The sequence below is a fragment of the Arachis ipaensis genome, chromosome B1 (genome assembly GCF_059453495.1).
Source record: "Arachis ipaensis isolate K30076 ecotype BB chromosome B1, ASM5945349v1, whole genome shotgun sequence".
In the NCBI taxonomy this organism is placed as follows: Eukaryota; Viridiplantae; Streptophyta; class Magnoliopsida; order Fabales; family Fabaceae; genus Arachis; species Arachis ipaensis.
In genome coordinates this window covers 114,206,332-114,225,899 of record NC_142436.1, presented here as the reverse complement: position 1 = coordinate 114,225,899, position 19,568 = coordinate 114,206,332, and the positions used below count along the sequence as shown (strand labels likewise).

General features: G+C 38.0%; 1 protein-coding gene and 1 non-coding gene across 2 annotated transcripts; one reads left to right on the top strand and one right to left on the bottom strand.

Annotated features, from left to right (window-relative positions):
• Window positions 1–6,013: 6,013 nt before the first annotated feature.
• Window positions 6,014–9,604, bottom strand: LOC107632271 (uncharacterized). Its single transcript, XM_088502935.1, has 10 exons — window positions 9,324–9,604; window positions 9,003–9,072; window positions 8,841–8,910; window positions 8,667–8,743; window positions 8,515–8,575; window positions 8,385–8,466; window positions 8,130–8,239; window positions 7,292–7,334; window positions 7,073–7,219; window positions 6,014–6,095 (listed from the first exon to the last, which is right to left on the bottom strand). The coding sequence occupies exons 1-10, from the start codon at window positions 9,602–9,604 to the stop codon at window positions 6,014–6,016; spliced, it is 1,023 nt and encodes a 340-aa protein (XP_088359061.1).
• A 9,617-nt stretch (window positions 9,605–19,221) lies between these two features.
• Window positions 19,222–19,329, top strand: LOC148577999 (small nucleolar RNA R71). The gene has a single exon (XR_015904086.1). It is a non-coding gene; the product is annotated as a small nucleolar RNA R71 (small nucleolar RNA).
• Window positions 19,330–19,568: the final 239 nt, after the last annotated feature.

Below are 19,568 nucleotides of genomic sequence, written 5' to 3'. Positions count from 1 at the left end.
GAATACACAAGGTAGTAATTAAAGTAAATAAGATATATATAAGTATGATATACAAAAAGAGGACCAGTCACAATTTGCGGAGTTTAGGCCGACTAGTCAAACTAAATATAACAGAGTTTGTAAAAAGCTTATTTCCTATCTCTTAAAGGTTAAAACAAATGCCTCTAAGGCAACAAAGTTATATAAATACAAAAGGTGAGAGAATAACTACAACAAAAATAAAGTAGAATAAAACAAAGGAGAAACCATCCTCCACTTTGTCACCATGTCCGCGAAACTCACCGTGGCGGGTTGCGACCTGCATCTAAAAAAAAATAACAACATATGGTATGAAAACTGGAGGTTCTCAGTATGGTAACAATGTCCAATATGTAAGATATAAGGTTGCAGGACGCCAAAGGCAATCTTAGAATTTCACATCAAATATAGATATATTCAAGCTTATAGAAATATAAATAAAGTAAACCATAACCAGGGTAATCTAACTTAAGGAATTTCTAACTATCACTAGAACTCTGCTGTCCCATAGCCTTCACCAACCTACCCTCCGTGCAATCCCATCGCTACCGCCTATCTAACCTTCTCAGCACCAGACAAACACAGATAATGCAAGCAAGTAAATCACAGGTAATATACATATACAACAAGTAAATTAGGAAGCAAGTAAGCATGTTATACATTTAGACAAGAGATGCAAATAAGCAAAGCAATCAAAACACTTAGCAAATGCACATGATGAATGCCTGTCCTATTGGCTCGTGATATCACTTGTCGGTTCAAAATGCCAACCCAACACATCTTCGGGATGTTGCCTTTCTGCCACGACCAGGATTATAGTGTCCTGCTCACTCTTTCTAGTGCCCAGCACTTTATCTTGCGCCCCGTGAGTTATAGTGCCCGGTACACTTTTTCGGGTTATAGTGCCCGAGTTCACTTTGGTGGCAAAAAGGTTATGTGAGTAGGAGACTGCCTCATTCCTCACATCTCAATGTAGGTGGGAGACTGCCTCGGTCCCTACACCGACACTGCTTCCTCGACAAGCAGGAGAGTGCCACAGCCCTTGCTCGAGGCGCATAGCGACTTACCAAATCAATGCATGTCATGTGAGCGGGAGACTGCCACAGCCCCACATCGAGACTGTCACAATCCCTACGATGGAGAATAATGCATATCACAATCACACACTCAATCTTGGAGATTACTGCTCATAGCACAAGTCTGCTTATACTCATCTCACTAACCATAATCATTCATGTTTCTCAATTCATTATGACCTCAATACTCCACCCAAACACTCAAGCTTTTCCATCCAAAGAACTTCCCAAGCCTAGTCACCGTCTTCTAAACTTATAACAGAAATTCATCAATTTAATTTACTAACTCAACTCTAATAGTCTTTGCTCCTAATTATTAGATAGAAATCTTAAATGGTAGTTAAAGAAGTTTAGAAAGTTAGAGAATCCTTGAAAAGGTGAGAAAACCATTTTTCAGCAAAATAAGGGTTTCGCGTACGCAAACCCTTGCTGGGTGTACGCATAAAGTTGAAATTTAGGTCTTCCACTTATGCGGCACCTGGTTCGCATACACGAGTATTCCAACCTGAATGGAATGCTCACGTCGCATGTTAAAATCTCGCGTACACATGGGTAAAAATTTGAGCTTCCGTATATGCATGCAATACCCGCGTACGCGAGACTCTCAAGCAGTGAAGAATGCCCACGTTGCATGCACTGTATCGTGTATGCGACTGATGGAAGGTTACCGTCAGTCTAGAATTTCTTCTCAATAAAAAAAATCGCTTCATTGCAAGTATAGTCCCAAACCGACAAATAACCTTCAATCAAAGTTTAAATTTGGTTGTCACAAGTTCAACCCAATAAAAATAACCGAGAGTGTTGCCCCCGGGTCATTCTCCCTAGGAATTTCAGTGAGGTATACATATTATCGTTATGAGGTTCCAAGGGGTGGTTTGCATATAAGAAGACTATAATCTAAATGACAAGAAAATAAAGAAAACAACTAAAGATAACAATCACTAAAAAGAGGCACTCATGGCAAGGATTAAGAATCAAAGCTTTCTATCCTAGTTATTAATATAATACAATAGTTATCAAGAGATAATCCTATTTTGTTACCTCCAACATCGGGAGTGATGAGTGGATATTTTATACGCTTTCTGACATCATTTTCATATATATAGTTTTTAGTAGTTTTATTTAGTTTTTACTGAGTTTTTATAGGTTTTAGTGTTAAATTTACATTTTTGGATTCTACTATGAGTTTTTATGTTTTTGGGCAATTTTAGTTAATTTCTGGCTGAAATTGAGGAGCTGGAGCAGAAATCTGATTCAGAGACAGAGGAAGCATTGCAGATGCTATCCAGATTTGACCTGCTTGCATTTGGAAGAGCTTTTCTGGAGCTACAAAAGTCCAAATGGAGCGCTCTTAACGATTATGGAAAGCTGACTTCCAGAGCTTCCCAGCAATATATAATAGTTGATACATTGCTTCGGATTTAAAGGCCTAAAACTGGCGTCCAATGCCAACTTCCTGCCCCATCCAGGTGTCCAGCGCCCAAAGAGCGGAGCCCAGCATCCAAAGGCCCAGAGAGGACCCCCTAGATGGCATTCCACACCCAAGGTACCTCATAGCACGTGAATCTCATTAAAGCTCAGCCCAAACACTCACCAAGTGGGCCTCAGAAGTAGATTTTAGCACTAAATAGACTGTTTTACCCTTACTAGTCATCTGTTTAATATTTAAGGGATTAATTCTATGTAATTCAGAGTCTTTTTTGGACCACTTTTCATCACTTTCTGATTCAGGAGAGCTCCATACACATTTTTATCTTTGTATTTTACTTTCAGTATGAGTTTCTAAACCTCCTAGGTTGAGGAGAGGAGCCCTGCTGAGTACTATGAATTAATTAAAGTACTATTTCTCTTTCTTTAATCCGTGTCTGATCTATCTCTAAAATGTATATCCCGATCTTCATCGTGATGAGTAGGACGATTTGACAAATTGGCTTGTTCATCACATTAAGACGAACGTGCCTGACAAACACCCGCGTCTACTTGGGTTTGTGTGAATACTTCGCCGGAAAGCACGAACCAACAGCTATGGATTTATATCTCTCAGACGGTTAATCCACGATTTTGTTGGGGACTTCTCGAGACATCAGTTCAGCCGATCTCCGGGGAGATTAAGGTCTCCGTGGTATAGGCCAGTTCCAAGAAGCAACGTTCTCTGATCCGAAAGATTCTACCTTGTCTGTGGAGTTTTGAGTAGGATCGCCAAGAGAATGGATTGCTATGCGTTTCATCCTCCATTGGATTGAATACCAAGGGCCCTGGCGTTCATTCTGTAGCAGAGGAGATCAACGACCATTGGCGTGGCTTTGATCACTTACATCCTGCCATAGAAGAAGATCATTCACAAGCAAAGAAGCTGATAGTACCAGAGTTACTTCAGAAAGACAAAGCAATGCCGACTCTCAATCTAATCCTATCATCTATTCCTATCCCTGAAAACATATGCTTTACACATTCAACATAAAACTTTCTAATTCCTCCTGACTAAGACCTGAAAGACAACCACAAGCTTGCTTCAAGCCACAATCCTCATGGGATCGACCCTGCCTCGCTCAGGTATTACTTGGATGACCAAGTGCACTTGCTGGTACTGCTGCTATCGTACGAAATAGTGTGGGTTTTGGTACACGCGCACCAAGTTTTTGGCACCGTTGACGGGGATTGTTGAATTTGGACAAACTACCGGATTGTTTTGTTCCTTAGATCAGGTAAGTTTATTTTACATTATTTTAATTGAGTCTTTTAATTTTTGTTTTCTTCTTCATAATTTTCAAAAATTTCAAAAACTTTTTCAAAAATATTTTTCTTTTCTTTGTTTGATCTTTGTTCTTATTTTGAGTCTTTTATTTTTGTTCTTGTTGTGTTTTTTTTTTATTTTTATGAGTCTTTGAGTCTTTTATTTTTACTTTACTCTTCTTCAAATTTTCGAAAATCATAAAAAGATTTTTAAAAATATTTTTAATTTTGTAGTTCAATTGGTTAGAGCGTTGTGCTTATGTTTTTGGTAAAATTTCGTGTTCTTTGAGTCTTTCTTTCTAAAAACTTTTTAAAAATAACTTTTCTTTGGTTAATTCTTGTGTTTTTCTTTTAATTTTTTTTAGAAAACCAAAACATAAATTTTCTTATTTGTTTTCTAAAAAAAATTTTAAGTTTAGTGTCTTTTTGTGTTCTTGAGTTCTTTGGGTCTTTAAATTTTTGTTCTTTGTGTTCTTGTGAGTCTTCAAGGTGTTCTTAAGTCTTGCATGTGTTTAGATCTTAAAATTTTTAAGTTTGATGTCCCTTGGTGTTTCCCTCCAAATTTTCGAAAAAGCAAGGGTCACAACTAGAAAATGGATTAATACAAACAGATTTACAGACGGATTTAGTCTTTATTACAGACGGATTTTTGGTTACCGACGAAATTACCGACGGATTTTGTTCCTCTGTAAAAGCCCCGTCGGAAATTATTTACCGACGGATTTTTTTCCGTCGGAAAATTACAGACGAATTTTTACCAGATACCGACGGATTTTTCCTCTGTAAATTTCTATCAATTTCCCAAAGGCGACGAACTTTCCGACGGATTTTTCGTCTGTAATTACAGACGAATTTTTTGACGGATTTTTCGTCTGTAATTACTGACAGATTTTCTGACAGATTTTTCGTTTGTAATTTGAACTTTGGAAAATCATCTTACACATTAATTACAGACAGAAAATCCGTCTGTAAATCTGTCAATAAAGTAAAATGGAATTTTTTTTATTTTTCTAATTACAAAATAAACTTATTTTCATACAAAATAAATATAAATTTAATAAATACAAATTTTTATTGATGGTATAAATAGAAAAGCACACCAGTGAGTACAAAACGCTTTCTTTATAATAAGAAGCAATTATTTTCATACAATAATACAATCTAAATACATTAGATGACAAATAACTACTAGTGTACTCATCAAGATTCAATATCCTAATTTATGGATAGCTTCATTCTTTCTTGAACTTCTTAGTGATGATGGCAATATACTTGCTTCTTGAGATTCTTGGTCCATCAAAATTATTCGCTGCTTCCCACTTTCTGAGTAGAGGATGTCTACTTTACTATATCCGATCTACACTGCAGTTATTAGAAAAAAGAACCAAAAAGGAATTGTTACCACTGCAGTTACTTTTGATTAAATTTCAAGTATCTACCTGCAATAATTTGGAATTCTTCCATAGATTTCTCAGATTCAATTCAGTGACTGGATACTTTATACAAGTCTTTGATCAATTAAGCAATCAAGAACTATCATTGAGTTGAGGAAGAGAAGAGGCCTCAATTCACAACAATTATATGAACATGAAAATGCAATGTCTGAAGAGAAAACAACATAAATGAATCAATTAAATAAAAAAAAGAAAACAGTAAGAATTGAAGTAGAAGATGATGATGGAGAAAGAAGAATACCTCTTCCCTATGTGTTGCTCTCTCAACAGCATCAAGGTTCCTTCTTGAAGAAGTATTCTTCCTTGCCACCACACAATCCACAGAAGCAGAAGCATGATCTGATGCGAATCCAATTCCAGGGCCACACCATACATCCTAAGAAGAAGAAGAAGAAGAAGAAGAAGAAGAAGAAGAAGAAGAAGAAGAAGAAGAAGAAGAAGCATGTTTATGGTGACATGTTATGCTGCTTTTTTCAGTGTTCCTCCTTCTGCACTTCTTGTTCTTCCTAGTGTTCTTCCAATCAGCAGAGGATCGAATCACAGCAGGAACTGAGAGGTTTCATTGGAGAAAGAGGAGAGGATGAGAGAGAATATGGTGGATTTGCAGCTTGTGGTTTGGATCATGGGGAAATAATGTTGAATCATTATGAACAAAGAAATAATGTTGAATCATTAAAAAGAACTAACCGTTCCATGATCTTTTAGCCACATTCCTAAAGGTCTATTAGTATTCTAAGGATCATAGGGTTCACCATAAAAGAAGTCCGGAACAACCACATAGTAACCAGAAGCTGCAATCTTGTCTGCAAGCTTCCTAAACAACAAAAGATGAACAATGTTATTTAGGACAGGAACACATTGAGATGGAAACAGAGATAATTGACAATAAGAGCAGATTGAATCAGATTAGCCTCCTGCTTCTATTGGTGGTAAAATTTATCAAAACCTTCAGAAATTTCAAGTGAAAGATAGCGAGGCTTAATCTTAGCAAGTAACCTCAAACAAGAAAAGCTTATACCTTCCTTTCTTGTCAATTTTTGTTCAGTCAACTGTCAAACAAGAACACATTCAAATAATTAGAATAAAGCAACAAAATTTGGTTTAATGAGGAGAAATAAGCTACAAGACATGTCCTGAATATTAGATTAAATTACCATATCCATTAAACTACAAGGAAGTAGTAGTAGTAGTAGTAGTAACAATAAACAAACTTAATTCCTGCTTTCACTTGTCAAATATCTTGTAGCTCGTTCTCCATCCAAAAAAGCCTGGGATGTTCAGCATGTCATCAGTATATACTCCAATTTGAAAACAAAATTATTTCTTATAAATTAGACTCATCCGAAAGATATTGATGGGTCAACACATTCTCTTAACCTTTAGGCTTCCTTTTGTACAAAAGATAACAGAAAATGAAGGTACGAAAGAGGGATACACTGTATTTTTCTGGTGTATCTAGAAAAGAAATAAGTGCCTTATAATTATGGCACATGAATCATAGAAGCCATCGGGTACACATTTTAAATTAAATTTTGCATGAGTATAGTTTCACTGCCCTCCAAACTTTAAATGTTTATTTCTCTTTCTACTAATTTGGACCCCTTAATTTGCTAGCCTGCCAACACGTTTCAATGTTCCACTACTATATATTTCTTAATAGAAATTATTATTATCCTATTATTTAATATGCAATTCCTGACATACTTTGTTCAAGTACCAATAACTTATTTTTATTGTAAAAGCATGTACCTTTTCATTGTTCCTATCTAATCTAATATCTATATATATAACCTTCTCTTCAACAAACACAAAGCACTACTACATGGTATCTGAATATATTGAGGAGTTTGTTCATGAGATTCTTTCTTCATTCCGGGTTTAGATTTTTCTTGAGTAGCATTATATCCAAAAAGCGACTCCATCATTTCTTTATAGAACCTGTCAAGAACATACCATTCAACTCAACTCAAATGTAGTCGCAACAAGAAAACCCTCGTTATTGCAGAAAACCAACTACCCTTCTTTCCCATATCAGTAGCATTAGTATCTTTTCCTGTAAAGAGTTTATGATTTAAGAAAACTCCAAATATAACATGAATCCAGTATTGTAAGATCAAAATCACATTCTTTTTTATACAATCTTGGATTCTTTTAGAAAAAATAAAACTATTATCAAATCAAACTAGTGAATAGCATATCCGTGTGATAATGTAGATCCACTAGTGACCCTCATAAACTCCTCAACATGTCTAGGCAAAGGGCAGCTCCTGATAACAAGATTTGAACTCGTCCACCTAATGCTTGTTTTGTCTACCAATTATTCAAACCAATAATGCATTAGCTTTTTAATTCAATCTTTCATGAGTTTTCTATCTTGCTAGCAAAGTATTGATTAAGTTTAAAGCATACCTTATCAAACACAAGCTTATCAAACAAAGGTGCTGCTTTGTATTGTGGAAGACCCTTCTCTAGATTTCTCACTTGCTGTTGTTAGAGTCAAGATTAGTTTACATATGAATTGGTAATTAAAACTGTCAAAGAGATTAATTAGTGATAAAAAATACTAGTTATATGCATAATGAAACAATGGTAGTTTGGAATATATATATATATATATATATATATATATATATTAACTAGTGATAAAACATACTAATTATATGCATAATGAAACAATGTGGCAGGAACAAGTTGAATATGGTGGGAGGTATGAAACATGCTAAAATGGTAAAGAGTAGAGTTCTGAAACCAGATTGCTAATGGACACACACGTCAGAATACCAATAATAAAATAATTTTGCTGCTTTTTTGCAACCAATTTTGCTATACAATGAAACCATACACTTACCATCAAACTGCTCAAAGAGATCCTTGCTGTTCTTTGCCACGTCTTCCTCTGTTGCAACACGAGCAGAATTGATCTCCATGCCATGTTGCTCATTGCTATTAGAAGCATTACTATACACAAGTGATTGATATTGCATCAGTTGATCATAAAAGTATTAGTTTAAGAGCGGATTACGACTGAATGAAGCACATTTTCAAAAAGCATGGGCATTACTGACAGTTATTCTCAGTTTCTCACAATCAATTCACTAGATACCTGATTAGTGACACTGCTGCAGAAATATGTTTGGACTTTTTCTCATTTACAGCCTCATGAGTCCTCTTAATATGCTCTAAAGCTGATCCAGCGGTATTTACACTACAGATATAAAACATTTTTCACAAACCAACCTCTTTTCCTTTTCGAATCGGCCTTACTGCGATTATGGTTGCTTGGCCATCCCTATCCTGTATACAAAAAGATTAGGACTACAAAGATAGTCATATCTTTGCAGAATCAAATTAAACCAGGTACCGATTGACTCAGTTCGAAACGTACCTCGTCTCTCTTGAAGGCTTTGGCATTAGAACTACAGGAATGGTTCATGCAGCTTTGCAAAGGAAAAAAAGCAGTTCCTACAGTAAAATTTAAAAGGATTCAGGTATAATTACAAATAAAACTGCATAATTTCAATAACCAGTAGGCTAACACTAACTGTGATTCATTCATTACCTTGGCAACAAACAGAATAGTCTTCACCAAGAGCATCTAAATATGGTTGTGTAATTTTCTCAACTTCTTCCTACTATTAACAATGACGAGGAAAGGAATCGAGTCAAAAGAGTTTCTTTCTTTGGAGATAAAGTAGAAAAGTAATTTGAACAAAATTCTAACTTTATCAGGATTTTTCAGATCATCAATGTATAAAAAGTAATCCTCCACAGGAGAAGCTACAACCAAATCACTGGAATATATAAACCAAGGATTAATACACAGGTTAGTTCAATCCAAAATTTCAATTCAATAGAAAAAAAATGGCAGAGACTAGAAAGGGTTACACAGTCATAGGGAAGAAACAAAGAAGAGAAGAATGAAGGGAGTTCGTTCATAGAAAGCTTGCCATATCTGTCATTGTAATAAAATCCTAAATTTGTTTTGAGAACAGAACAGATACAATTGCAAGAAAATCAATGTAATATGAAGGAACGACGAAACCTACGGCGACGAGAAGAAGAGGTAAAAGCGGCGGCGACGACGCTGACGAGCTTTAGCGAGCAGCGACAGAAAACAACGTGGAGAAGGTAGCGAAATTCATCGGCATTGATACTGAAAGAGAGAGATTGGGGAAGGGGTGTGATGGAGCTTCGTGAATGGCGGTGAAGGGGCGAAAGGCGCCGATGATGAAAGATTAGGAGCGAATCGGTGAGAAGCGGCGTCGATGAAGGATGGGGTGTTTTGTAAAATGAAGACGCCGTCGAGGAGAACGTGATTTTCATACCCTTATTTTCACCTCTTTCGATAGAATAATTTAAATTATAGACGGAAAATCCGTCTGTAACTATTTTTTACGGAAAAAATTAATTTTTCTGACAGAATTATAGACGGATTCTCTTTTCCGTTTGTAATTTATGCTAATATATTTTTTTTGTTTTCCGACAAAAAAATCCCTCTGAAATTCTGTCTGTATTTCAGTGGGATAAAATCCGTCGAAAATATCCGTCTGTAATAACTAGTTTTCTAGTAGTGGGTACTAGATCTAAAAATTTTAAATCTTGTGTCTTTTTTGTGTTTTTCTCTTTCATTATAAAATTCAAAAATAAAAAAATATATTTTCTAACTAATTTTGACTATAATTTTCGAAAATTAGCTTAAAAATTCAGATTTTAAATTTAAAATTTTATCTTATCATATCTTAGTTGTCAAGTTTTCAAAAATCAAAATTTTTAAAAATAAAGAAATCATATCTTTTTTAAAAATCTTATCTTTTTCAAATTTTAAATTTTAAAATCAAATCTTTTTCAAAATCTTATCTTTTTAGTTTCTTACCTTTTCTTTTCCAACTTCCAATTCTAAAATTCAATCTTTTTTTCAAATCTTTTAAATTTCTATCTTATCTTTTTCTAATTTCAAATTTTAATTTTAAATCTTTTCTTGTCTTATCTTTTATTATTTTTATTTTTTATCTTTTCTTAATTAATATCTTATCTTCTCTCTCATCTTTTTCAAAACCACCTAACTAACTCTTCTCTTCCTTAATTTTCGAAAATAATATCTTCTTTTCTCTTTCTTTTTCAAAACTACCTAACTAACTCTTTTCTCTTCCAAATTTTCGAAAACTTCTCTCTCTTTTCTCTCTTCTATTTTTCCAGAATTTAACAATTAAAATAAAAATCTTTTTAAATTATTAACCATATTTTTGAAAATTAATTAACTAAATTAATAAAATAAAAATAAAAAATATTTTAACTGTTGTTTACTTTTTCTATTTATACCTCTTCTCTTCTCATCTCTATTCAATCAACTCTACATCTTTCAACTCTTTGCCTACAATTCTTTATCTTCTTTCCTTTCTTATTCACATCTCACTTGGAGCTTCTTGCCAATTGGCACAGAAAGCTTTCTTGTGATTTCTTTGTCTATCTTCTCTTATTTACTTCCATATTCTCTTTTCAAGGTAATGTTTCTTCTACTTATTTTATTTATTTTTATTTTTATTTTCTTCTTCCTTCTATCTTCTACATTTCTTAATCATGAACCCAAGTGGGAATGAAGAGTTCAAGAGAACTTTGGAATCTTATACAAGTTCCATTGCTGACTTCTATAGAAGAAGTATCAGCATACCTCAAATCAGAGCTAGTAGCTTTGAATTAAACCCTCAACTTATTACTCTGTTGCAGCAGAAGTACCAGTATTCTGGGCTTCCTCAGGAAGAACCTACAGAATTCGTTGCAGATTTTTTAAGAATTACTGACACAGTACACAGTGAGGGAGTAGACCAAGAGGTCTACAGGTTATTGCTCTTCTCTTTTTCTTTAAAAGATCAAGCAAAAAGGTGGTTAGATAACTAACCTAAAGATAATTTAAAATCTTGGAAACAGTTAGTGGACAAGTTTTTAAATCATTACTTTCCCCCTAGAAAGATGACGCAGCTGAGACTGGACATCCAAGAATTCAAACAAGGAGATAGTGAATCTCTTTATGATGCTTGGGAAAGGTGTAAGAGGATGTTAAGAAAATATCCCACTGAAATATTTTCAGAATGTGTACAGCTAGACATCTTCTACTATGGTCTTTCAGACATGGCTAGAATGGCCTTGGACCACTCTGTTAGTGGTTCCATACACATGAGAAAGACCATAAGAGAGGCTCAAAGAGCTTATTGAGACAGTTGGCACTAATCAACATCTATACTCATCTTTTGAGACCTCTATAAAAGGAGAGATTAAGGCAGTAGTTGCTAAGCCTAACCCTCTAGAGCAGGATGGCCCATTGACTCAGCAACTGCACACCCTTGCCCAGCAATTGCTGGAACTGCAAAAGGCTCTATGAGAAAGTTAGGCTTCTAACAGAAATATAGAAGCCCAGTTTAGTCAAACAAGGCAACTATTGTCTAGGTAGATAACAGATGAATGCCAGGCTATCCAACTGAGGAGTGGAAAAACTTTTAACACCTAACCTCAGTATAATAAAAATGAAAAGCCCATAGAGGACAACCAGAAAGGTAGTGCTCCTGGCGTTGAATGCCAAGAAAGGAGAGAGATTGGGCGTCCAAACACCTAAGAGGACAGCAACATGGGCGTTGAATGCCCATGCAAGGGAGGTCAGTCGTTCATTGATAACAACCCTCCTAAGCAAGCCAGTAAACCCCCTCCCAATTCACATGGCATTCGGCCTTCATCGACCAAGGTTGATGAATACAAAGCTAAGATGCCATTTCCTCAGAGACTCTGTCAAGAGGAGAGGGATAAATAGTTTGCCCGCTTTGCAGATTATCTCAGAACATTAGAGATCAAGATCCCTTTTGTAGAAGCTCTTGAACAGATACATTCTTATGCTAAGTTCATGAAGGATATTTTGATTCATAAGAAGTATTGGAGGGAAGTATAGATAGTAGCTCTTACTAAGGAGTACAATGCAGTCATTCAGAGGAACCTTCCTCAGAAGCTGTAGAAACACCCTAACACTCTTCTCAGAGCCATAGAAGTGAATCCAAGAGAAGAGTGCCTGGCCCTCATTAGTACCGAGGAGGCTGAACCTCAGGAGCATGCTACTGAGGGACTTAAGGCAATCACAGACCAGAAGGATCCTGAGAATGCCAGTGAGAGCACACCCCTTGAGTGCTTAAAGCCCACTCAAGAACCCTCTATCTTAGAACCAAAGAAAACCATAAAGACCATTGAGATTCCTTTGAATGCACTTTTGCAGTGTATGAGTTTGATGTGTGCGACGGGTGTTGGTGCACGAAATTGTGATGTCCAGGCTCGAACAATCCCTGGTAATGGCTCCAAAGCTTGGTGCTTTGATCTTAATTCATAATTGTCACAACTTCGATACAACTAACCAGCAAGTGCACTGGGTCGTCCAAGTAATACCTTACGTGAGTAAGGGTCGAATCCCACGGAGATTGTTGGTATGAAGCAAGCTATGGTCATCTTGTAAATCTTAGTCAGGCGGATTTAAACATGATACTTTATTAGATTAAAATAAACAATAAAAGGGATAGAGATACTTATGTAGATTCATTGGCAGGAATTTCAGATAAGCGAATGGAGATGCTTTTCGTTCCTCTGAACCTCTGCTTTCCTGCTATCTTCATCCAATCAGTCTCATTCCTTTCCATGGCTGGCTTTATGTGATACATCACCACTGTCAATGGCTACTTTCGGTCATCTCACGGGAAAATGATCCAATGCCCTTTCACGGCACGGCTAATCGTCTGGAGGCATCACCCTTGTCAATGGCTTCATCTTATCCTCTCAGTGAATAATATGCTCACGCACCCTGTCACGGCACGGCTATTCATCTGTCGGTTCTCGATCATGCCGGAATAGGATTTACTATCCTTTTGCGTCTGTCACTAACGCCCTGCAATCGCGAGTTAGGAGCTCGTCACAGTCATTCAATCATTGAATCCTACTCGGAATACCACAGACAAGGTTTAGACCTTCCAGATTCTCTTGAATGCCGCCATCATTCTAGCTTACGCCACGAAGATTCTGGTTAGGAGATCTAAGAGATACTCATTCTAGCTTAATTCATGTAGAACAGAAGTGTTTGTCAGGCACGCGTTCATAAGGGAGAAGGATGATGAGCGTCACACATAATCATCACCTTCATCACGTTCTTGGGTGCGAATGGATATCTTAGAAGAGAAATAAGAATAATTGAATAGAAAACAGTAGTACTTTGCATTAATCTTTGAGGAACAGCAGAGCTCCACACCTTAATCTATGGAGTGTAGAAACTCTACCGTTAAAAATACATAAGTGAAGGTCCAGGCATGGCCGAGATGGCCAGCCCCCTAAAACGTGATCAAAGGATCATAAGGTAATCCAAAGATCCAAAGATGGTCAAAAAGACTAGTAAAAGGTCCTATTTATAATAAACTAGTCACTAGGGTTTACATGAGTAAGCAATTGATGAATAAATCCACTTTCGGGGCCCACTTGGTGTGTGTTTGGGCTGAGCCTAAGTGTTGCACATGCAGAGGTCATTTGTGGAGTTGAACGCCAGTTTCTGTGCCAGTTTGGGCGTTCAACTCTGGTTTTGGATCCTTTTCTGGCGCTGGACGCCAGATTTGGGCAGAAGGCTGGCGTTGAACGCCAGTTTACGTCGTCAATTCTTGGCCAAAGTATGGACTATTATATATTTCTGGAAAGCCCTGGATGTCTACTTTCCAACGCAATTGGAAGCGCGCCATTTCGAGTTCTGTAGCTCCAGAAAATCCACTTTGAGTGCAGGGAGGTCAGAATCCAACAGCATCAGCAGTCCTTTTTCAACCTCTGAATCTGATTTTTGCTCAAGTCCCTCAATTTCAGTCAGAAAATACCTGAAATCACAGAAAAACACACAAACTCATAGTAAAGTCCAGAAATGTGAATTTAACATAAAAACTAATGAAAACATCCCTAAAAGTAACTAGATCCTACTAAAAACATACTAAAAACAATGTCAAAAAGCGTATAAATTATCCGCTCATCACAACACCAAACTTAAATTGTTGCTTGTCCCCAAGTAACTGAAAATCAAATAGGATAAAAAGAAGAGAATATACTATAAATTCCAAACTATCAATGAAACATAGCTTCAATCATATGAGCGGGACTTATAGCTTTTTGCCTCTTGAATAGTTTTGGCATCTCACTTTATCCATTGAGGTTCAGAATGATTGGCATCTATAGGAACTCAGAGTTCGAATAGTGTTATTGACTCTCCTAGTTCAGTATGATGATTCTTGAACACAGCTTCTTTATGAGTCTTGGCCGTGGCCCTAAGCACTTTGTTTTCCAGTATTACCACCGGATACATAAATGCCACAGACACATAATTGGGTGAACCTTTTCAGATTGTGACTCAGCTTTGCTAAAGTCCCCAATTAGAGGTGTCCAGGGTTCTTAAGCACACTCTTTTTTTTTTGCTTTGGACCTTGACTTTAACCGCTCAGTCTCAAGTTTTCACTTGACACCTACACGCCACAAGCACATGGTTAGGGACAACTTGGTTTAGCCGCTTAGACCAGGATTTTATTCCTTTAGGCCCTCCTATCCACTGATGCTCAAAGCCTTGGGATCCTTTTTATTTGCCCTTGCCTTTTGGTTTTAAGGGTTATTGGCTTTTTTTTGCTTGCTTTTTCTTTTTCTTTCTAATTTTTTTTTCGCCTATTTTTTTTCTTTTTTTTTTTTTCTGCAAGCTTTGTTCTTTGCTGCTTTTTCTTGCTTCAAGAATCATTTTTATGATTTTTCAGATTATCAAATAACATGTCTCCTAGTCATCATTCTTTCAAGAGCCAACATATTTAACATTCTTAAACAACAACTTCAAAAGATATATGCACTGTTCAAGCATACATTCAGAAAACAAGAAGCATTGTCACCACATCAATATAATTAAGCTAAGTTCAAGGATAAATTCGAAACTCATGTACTTCTTATTCTTTTGAATTAAAACATTTTTTCATTTAAGAGAGGTGATGGATTCATAGGACATTCATACTTTAAGACAAAGTTACTAACTACTAATGATCATGTAATGAAGACACAAACATAGATAAGCACATAACATAGAAAACGAAAAACAGAAGAAAGAAGAACAAGGAATGAATCCACCTTAGTGATGGTGGCGTTTCCTTCTTGAGGAACCTATGATGTCCTTGAGCTCTTCTATGTCTCTTCCTTGTCTTTGTTGCTCCTCCCTCATTGCTTTTTGATCTTCTCTTATTTCCTGAAGCATGATGGAGTGCTTTTGATGTTCCACCCTTAGTTGTCCCATATGGGAGTTCAATTCTTCTAGGGAGGTGTTGATTTGCTCCCAATAGTTTTGTGGAGGAAAGTGCATTTGAGGCATCTCCGGGATCTCATGGTGATGAGCTTCCTGCGCCTCTTGAGCTCCATGACTGGGCTCTCTTGCTTGCTCCATCTTCTTCTTAGTGATGAGCTTGTCCTCTTGGATGAGGATATCTCCTTCTATGAAAGCTCCAGCTGAGTAACATAGATGGCAAATGAGGTGAGGGAAGGCCAACCTTGCCATAGTGGAGGACTTGTCAGCCACCTTGTAGAGTTCTTGAGGTATAATCTCATGAACTTCCACCTCTTCTCCAATCATGATGCTATGGATCATGATGGCCCGGTCTATAGTAACTTCAGACCGGTTGCTAGTGGGAATGATTGAGCATTGAATAAACTCCAACCATCCTCTAGCTATAGGCTTGAGGTCCAATCTTCTTAGTTGAACCGGCTTGCCTTTGGAGTCAATCTTCCATTGAGCTCCTTCTACACATATGTCCATAAGGACTTGGTCCAACCTTTGATCAAAGTTGACTCTCCTTGTGTAGGGGCGTGCGTTCTCTTCCATGTATGGCAAGTTGAACGCCAACCTCACATTTTCCGGACTAAAATCTAAGTATTTCCCCCGAACCATTGTAACATAGTTCTTTGGATCCGGGTTCTTACTTTGATCATGGTTCTTGGTGATCCATGCATTGGCATAGAACTCTTGAACCATTAGGATGCCGACTTGTTGGATGGGATTTGTTAGAACTTCCCAACCTCTTCTTTGAATTTCATGTCGGATTTCCGGATACTCATTTCTTTTGAGTTTGAAAGGGACCTCAGGGATCACCTTCTTCTTGGCCACAACATCATAGAAGTGGTCTTGATGGGCTTTGGAGATGAACCTTTCCATCTCCCATGACTCGGATGTGGAAGCTTTTGCCTTCCCTTTCCCTCTTCTAGAGGATTCTCCGGTCTTGGGTGCCATCAATGGTAATGGAAAAACAAAAAAGCTATGCTTTTACCACACCAAACTTAGAATATTGCTCGCCCTCGAGCAATAAACAAAAGAATAGAAGAAGAAGAAGAAGAAATATGGAGAGGGAGAGGGAGATGTGGTTTCGGCCAAGGAGGGTATAGAGGGGTTGTGTTGTGTGAATTTGGTGAAGAATGGAGGTCTTTATATAGGGAAGGGAAGGGGGGTATTGGTTCGGCCATATGGGTGGGTTCGGGTGGGAAATTGGTTTTGAATTTTGAAGGTAGGTGGAGTTTATGAGGTAGGTTTAATGGGAAGAGTGGGTGGATGTGAGTGGTGAAGAGGTGATGGGGAAGAGAGATTGAGGTGATTGGTGAAGGGCTTTTAGGGAAGAGTGTTTATGGGGTTGTGTGAAAGAGAGTGGTGAGAAGAAGTGAGTGGAGGTAGGTGGGGATCCTGTGGGGTCCACAGATCCTGAGTGGATCCTGTGGGGTCCACAGATCCTAAGTGGATCCTGTGGGGTCCACAGATCCTTAGGTGTTCAAGGATTTACATCCCTGCACCCATTAGGCATGTAAAAATGCCTTTGTATCCAACTCTGGGCGTTCAGCGCCAGGTTGGTGGCCAATTTGGGCGTTCAATGCCCATTTGTGTGCCATTTCTGGCGTTGAACGCCAGAACCATGCCTGTTCTGGCGTTCAGCGCCTAGAAGCTACCCATTTTGGGCGTTCAGCGCCAGAACCATGCTCTGTTCTGGCGCTGAACGCCAGACAGATGCTCCTCCAGGGTGTGATTTTTCTTCTGCTGTTTTTGATTCCGTTTTCAATTTTTCTATTTATTTTGTGACTCCACATGATCATGAACCTAAGAAAACAATAAAAATAAGAATTAGATAAACATTGGGTTGCCTCCCAACAAGCGCTTCTTTAATGTCAATAGCTTGACAGTGGGCTCTCATGGAGCCTCACAGATGTGCAGAGCTTTGTTGAAACTCTCCAACACCAAACTTAGAGTTTGGATATGGGAGTTCAACACCAAACTTAGAGTTTGGTTGTGGCCTCCCAACACCAAACTTAGAGTTTGACTGTGGGGGCTCTGGTTGACTCTGCTTTGAGAGAAGCTTTTCATGCTTCCTCTCCATGGTTGCAGAGGGAGATCCTTGAGTTTTGAATACAAGGGAGTTCTCATTCCATTGAAGGACTATTTCACCTCTGTCAGCATCAATCACAGCTCTTGCTGTGGCCAGGAAAGGTCTTCCTAGGATGATGGATTCATCCTCTTCCTTTCCAGTATCCAGGACTATGAAATCAGTAGGTATGTAAAGGCCCTCAACCTTTACTAATACATCTTCTACTTGTCCATAAGCCTGTCTTCTTGAGCTGTCTGCCATCTCTAGTGAGATTTTAGCAGCTTGCACCCCATAGATTCCCAGTTTCTCTATCACAGAGAAGGGCATGAGGTTTACTCCTGAACCAAGGTCACACAGAGCTTTAAAGATCACAGTGCCCATGGTACAAGGTAATATGAACTTTCCAGGATCCTGTCTCTTCTGAGGCAATGTCAGTTGATCCAGATCACTTAGTTCATTGATGAACAAGGGAGGTTCAACTTCCCAAGTATTAATGCCAAATAATTTGGCATTCAGCTTCATGATTGCACCAAGAAACTTGGCAGTTTGCTCTTCAGTGACATCCTCATTCTCTTCAGAAGAGGAATACTCATCAGAGCTCATGAAGGGCATAAGGAGGTTCAATGGAAGCTCTATGGTCTCTAGATGAGCCTCAGAGTCCCTTGGTTCCCCAGAGGGAAGCTCCTTATCGATCACTGGACGTCCCAGGAGGTCTTCCTCCTTGGGATTCACGTCCTCTCCTCCCCTCATAGGTTCGGCCATGGCGCTTATGTCAATGGCCTTGCACTCTCCTTTTGGATTCTCTTCTGTATTGCTTGGGAGAGTACTAGGAGGGATTTCAGTGATCCTTTTACTCAGCTGGCCCACTTGTGCTTCCAGATTTCTAATGGAAGACCTTGTTTCATTCATGAAACTTACAGTGGCCTTAGATAGATCAGAGACTAGATTTGCTAAATTAGAAGCATTTTGTTCAGAGTTCTCTGTCTGTTGCTGAGTTGATGATGGAAAAGGTTTGCTATTGCTAAACCTGTTTCTTCCACCATTATTAAAGCCTTGTTGAGGCTTTTGATCCTTCCATGAGAAATTTGGATGATTTCTCCATGTTGAGTTATAGGTGTTTCCATAAGGTTCACCTAAGTAATTTACCTCTGCTATTGCAGGGTTCTCAGGATCATAGGCTTCTTCTTCAGAAGGTGCCTCTTGAGTACTATTGGATGCAGCTTGCATTCCATGCAAACTCTGAGAAATCATATTGACTTGCTGAGTCAATATTTTGTTCTGAGCCAATATGGCATTCAGAGTATCAACCTCAAGAACTCCCTTCTTCATAGGCGTCCCATTACTCACAGGATTCCTTTCAGAAGTGTACATGAACTGGTTATTAGCAACCATGTCAATGAGTTCTTGAGCTTCTGCAGGCGTTTTCTTTAGGTGAATGGATCCACCTACAGAAGTGTCCAGTGACATCTTTGATAGCTCAGACAGACCATCATAGAATATATCCAGGATGGTCCATTTTGAAAGCATGTCAGAAGGATACTTTTTGGTCAACTGTTTGTATCTTTCCCAAGCTTCATAGAGGGATTCACCTTCTTTCTGTCTGAAGGTTTGAACATCAGCTCTAAGCTTGCTCAGCTTTTGAGGAGGAAAGTACTTGGCTAAGAAAGCCGTGACCAGCTTATCCCAAGAGTTCAGGCTGTCTTTAGGTTGAGAATCCAACCATAATCTAGCTCTGTCTCTTACAGCAAAAGGGAAAAGCATGAGCCTGTAGACTTCAGGATCTACTCCATTAGTCTTAACAGTATCACATATCTGCAAGAATTCAGTTAAGAACTGAAAAGGATCTTCAGATGGAAGTCCATGAAACT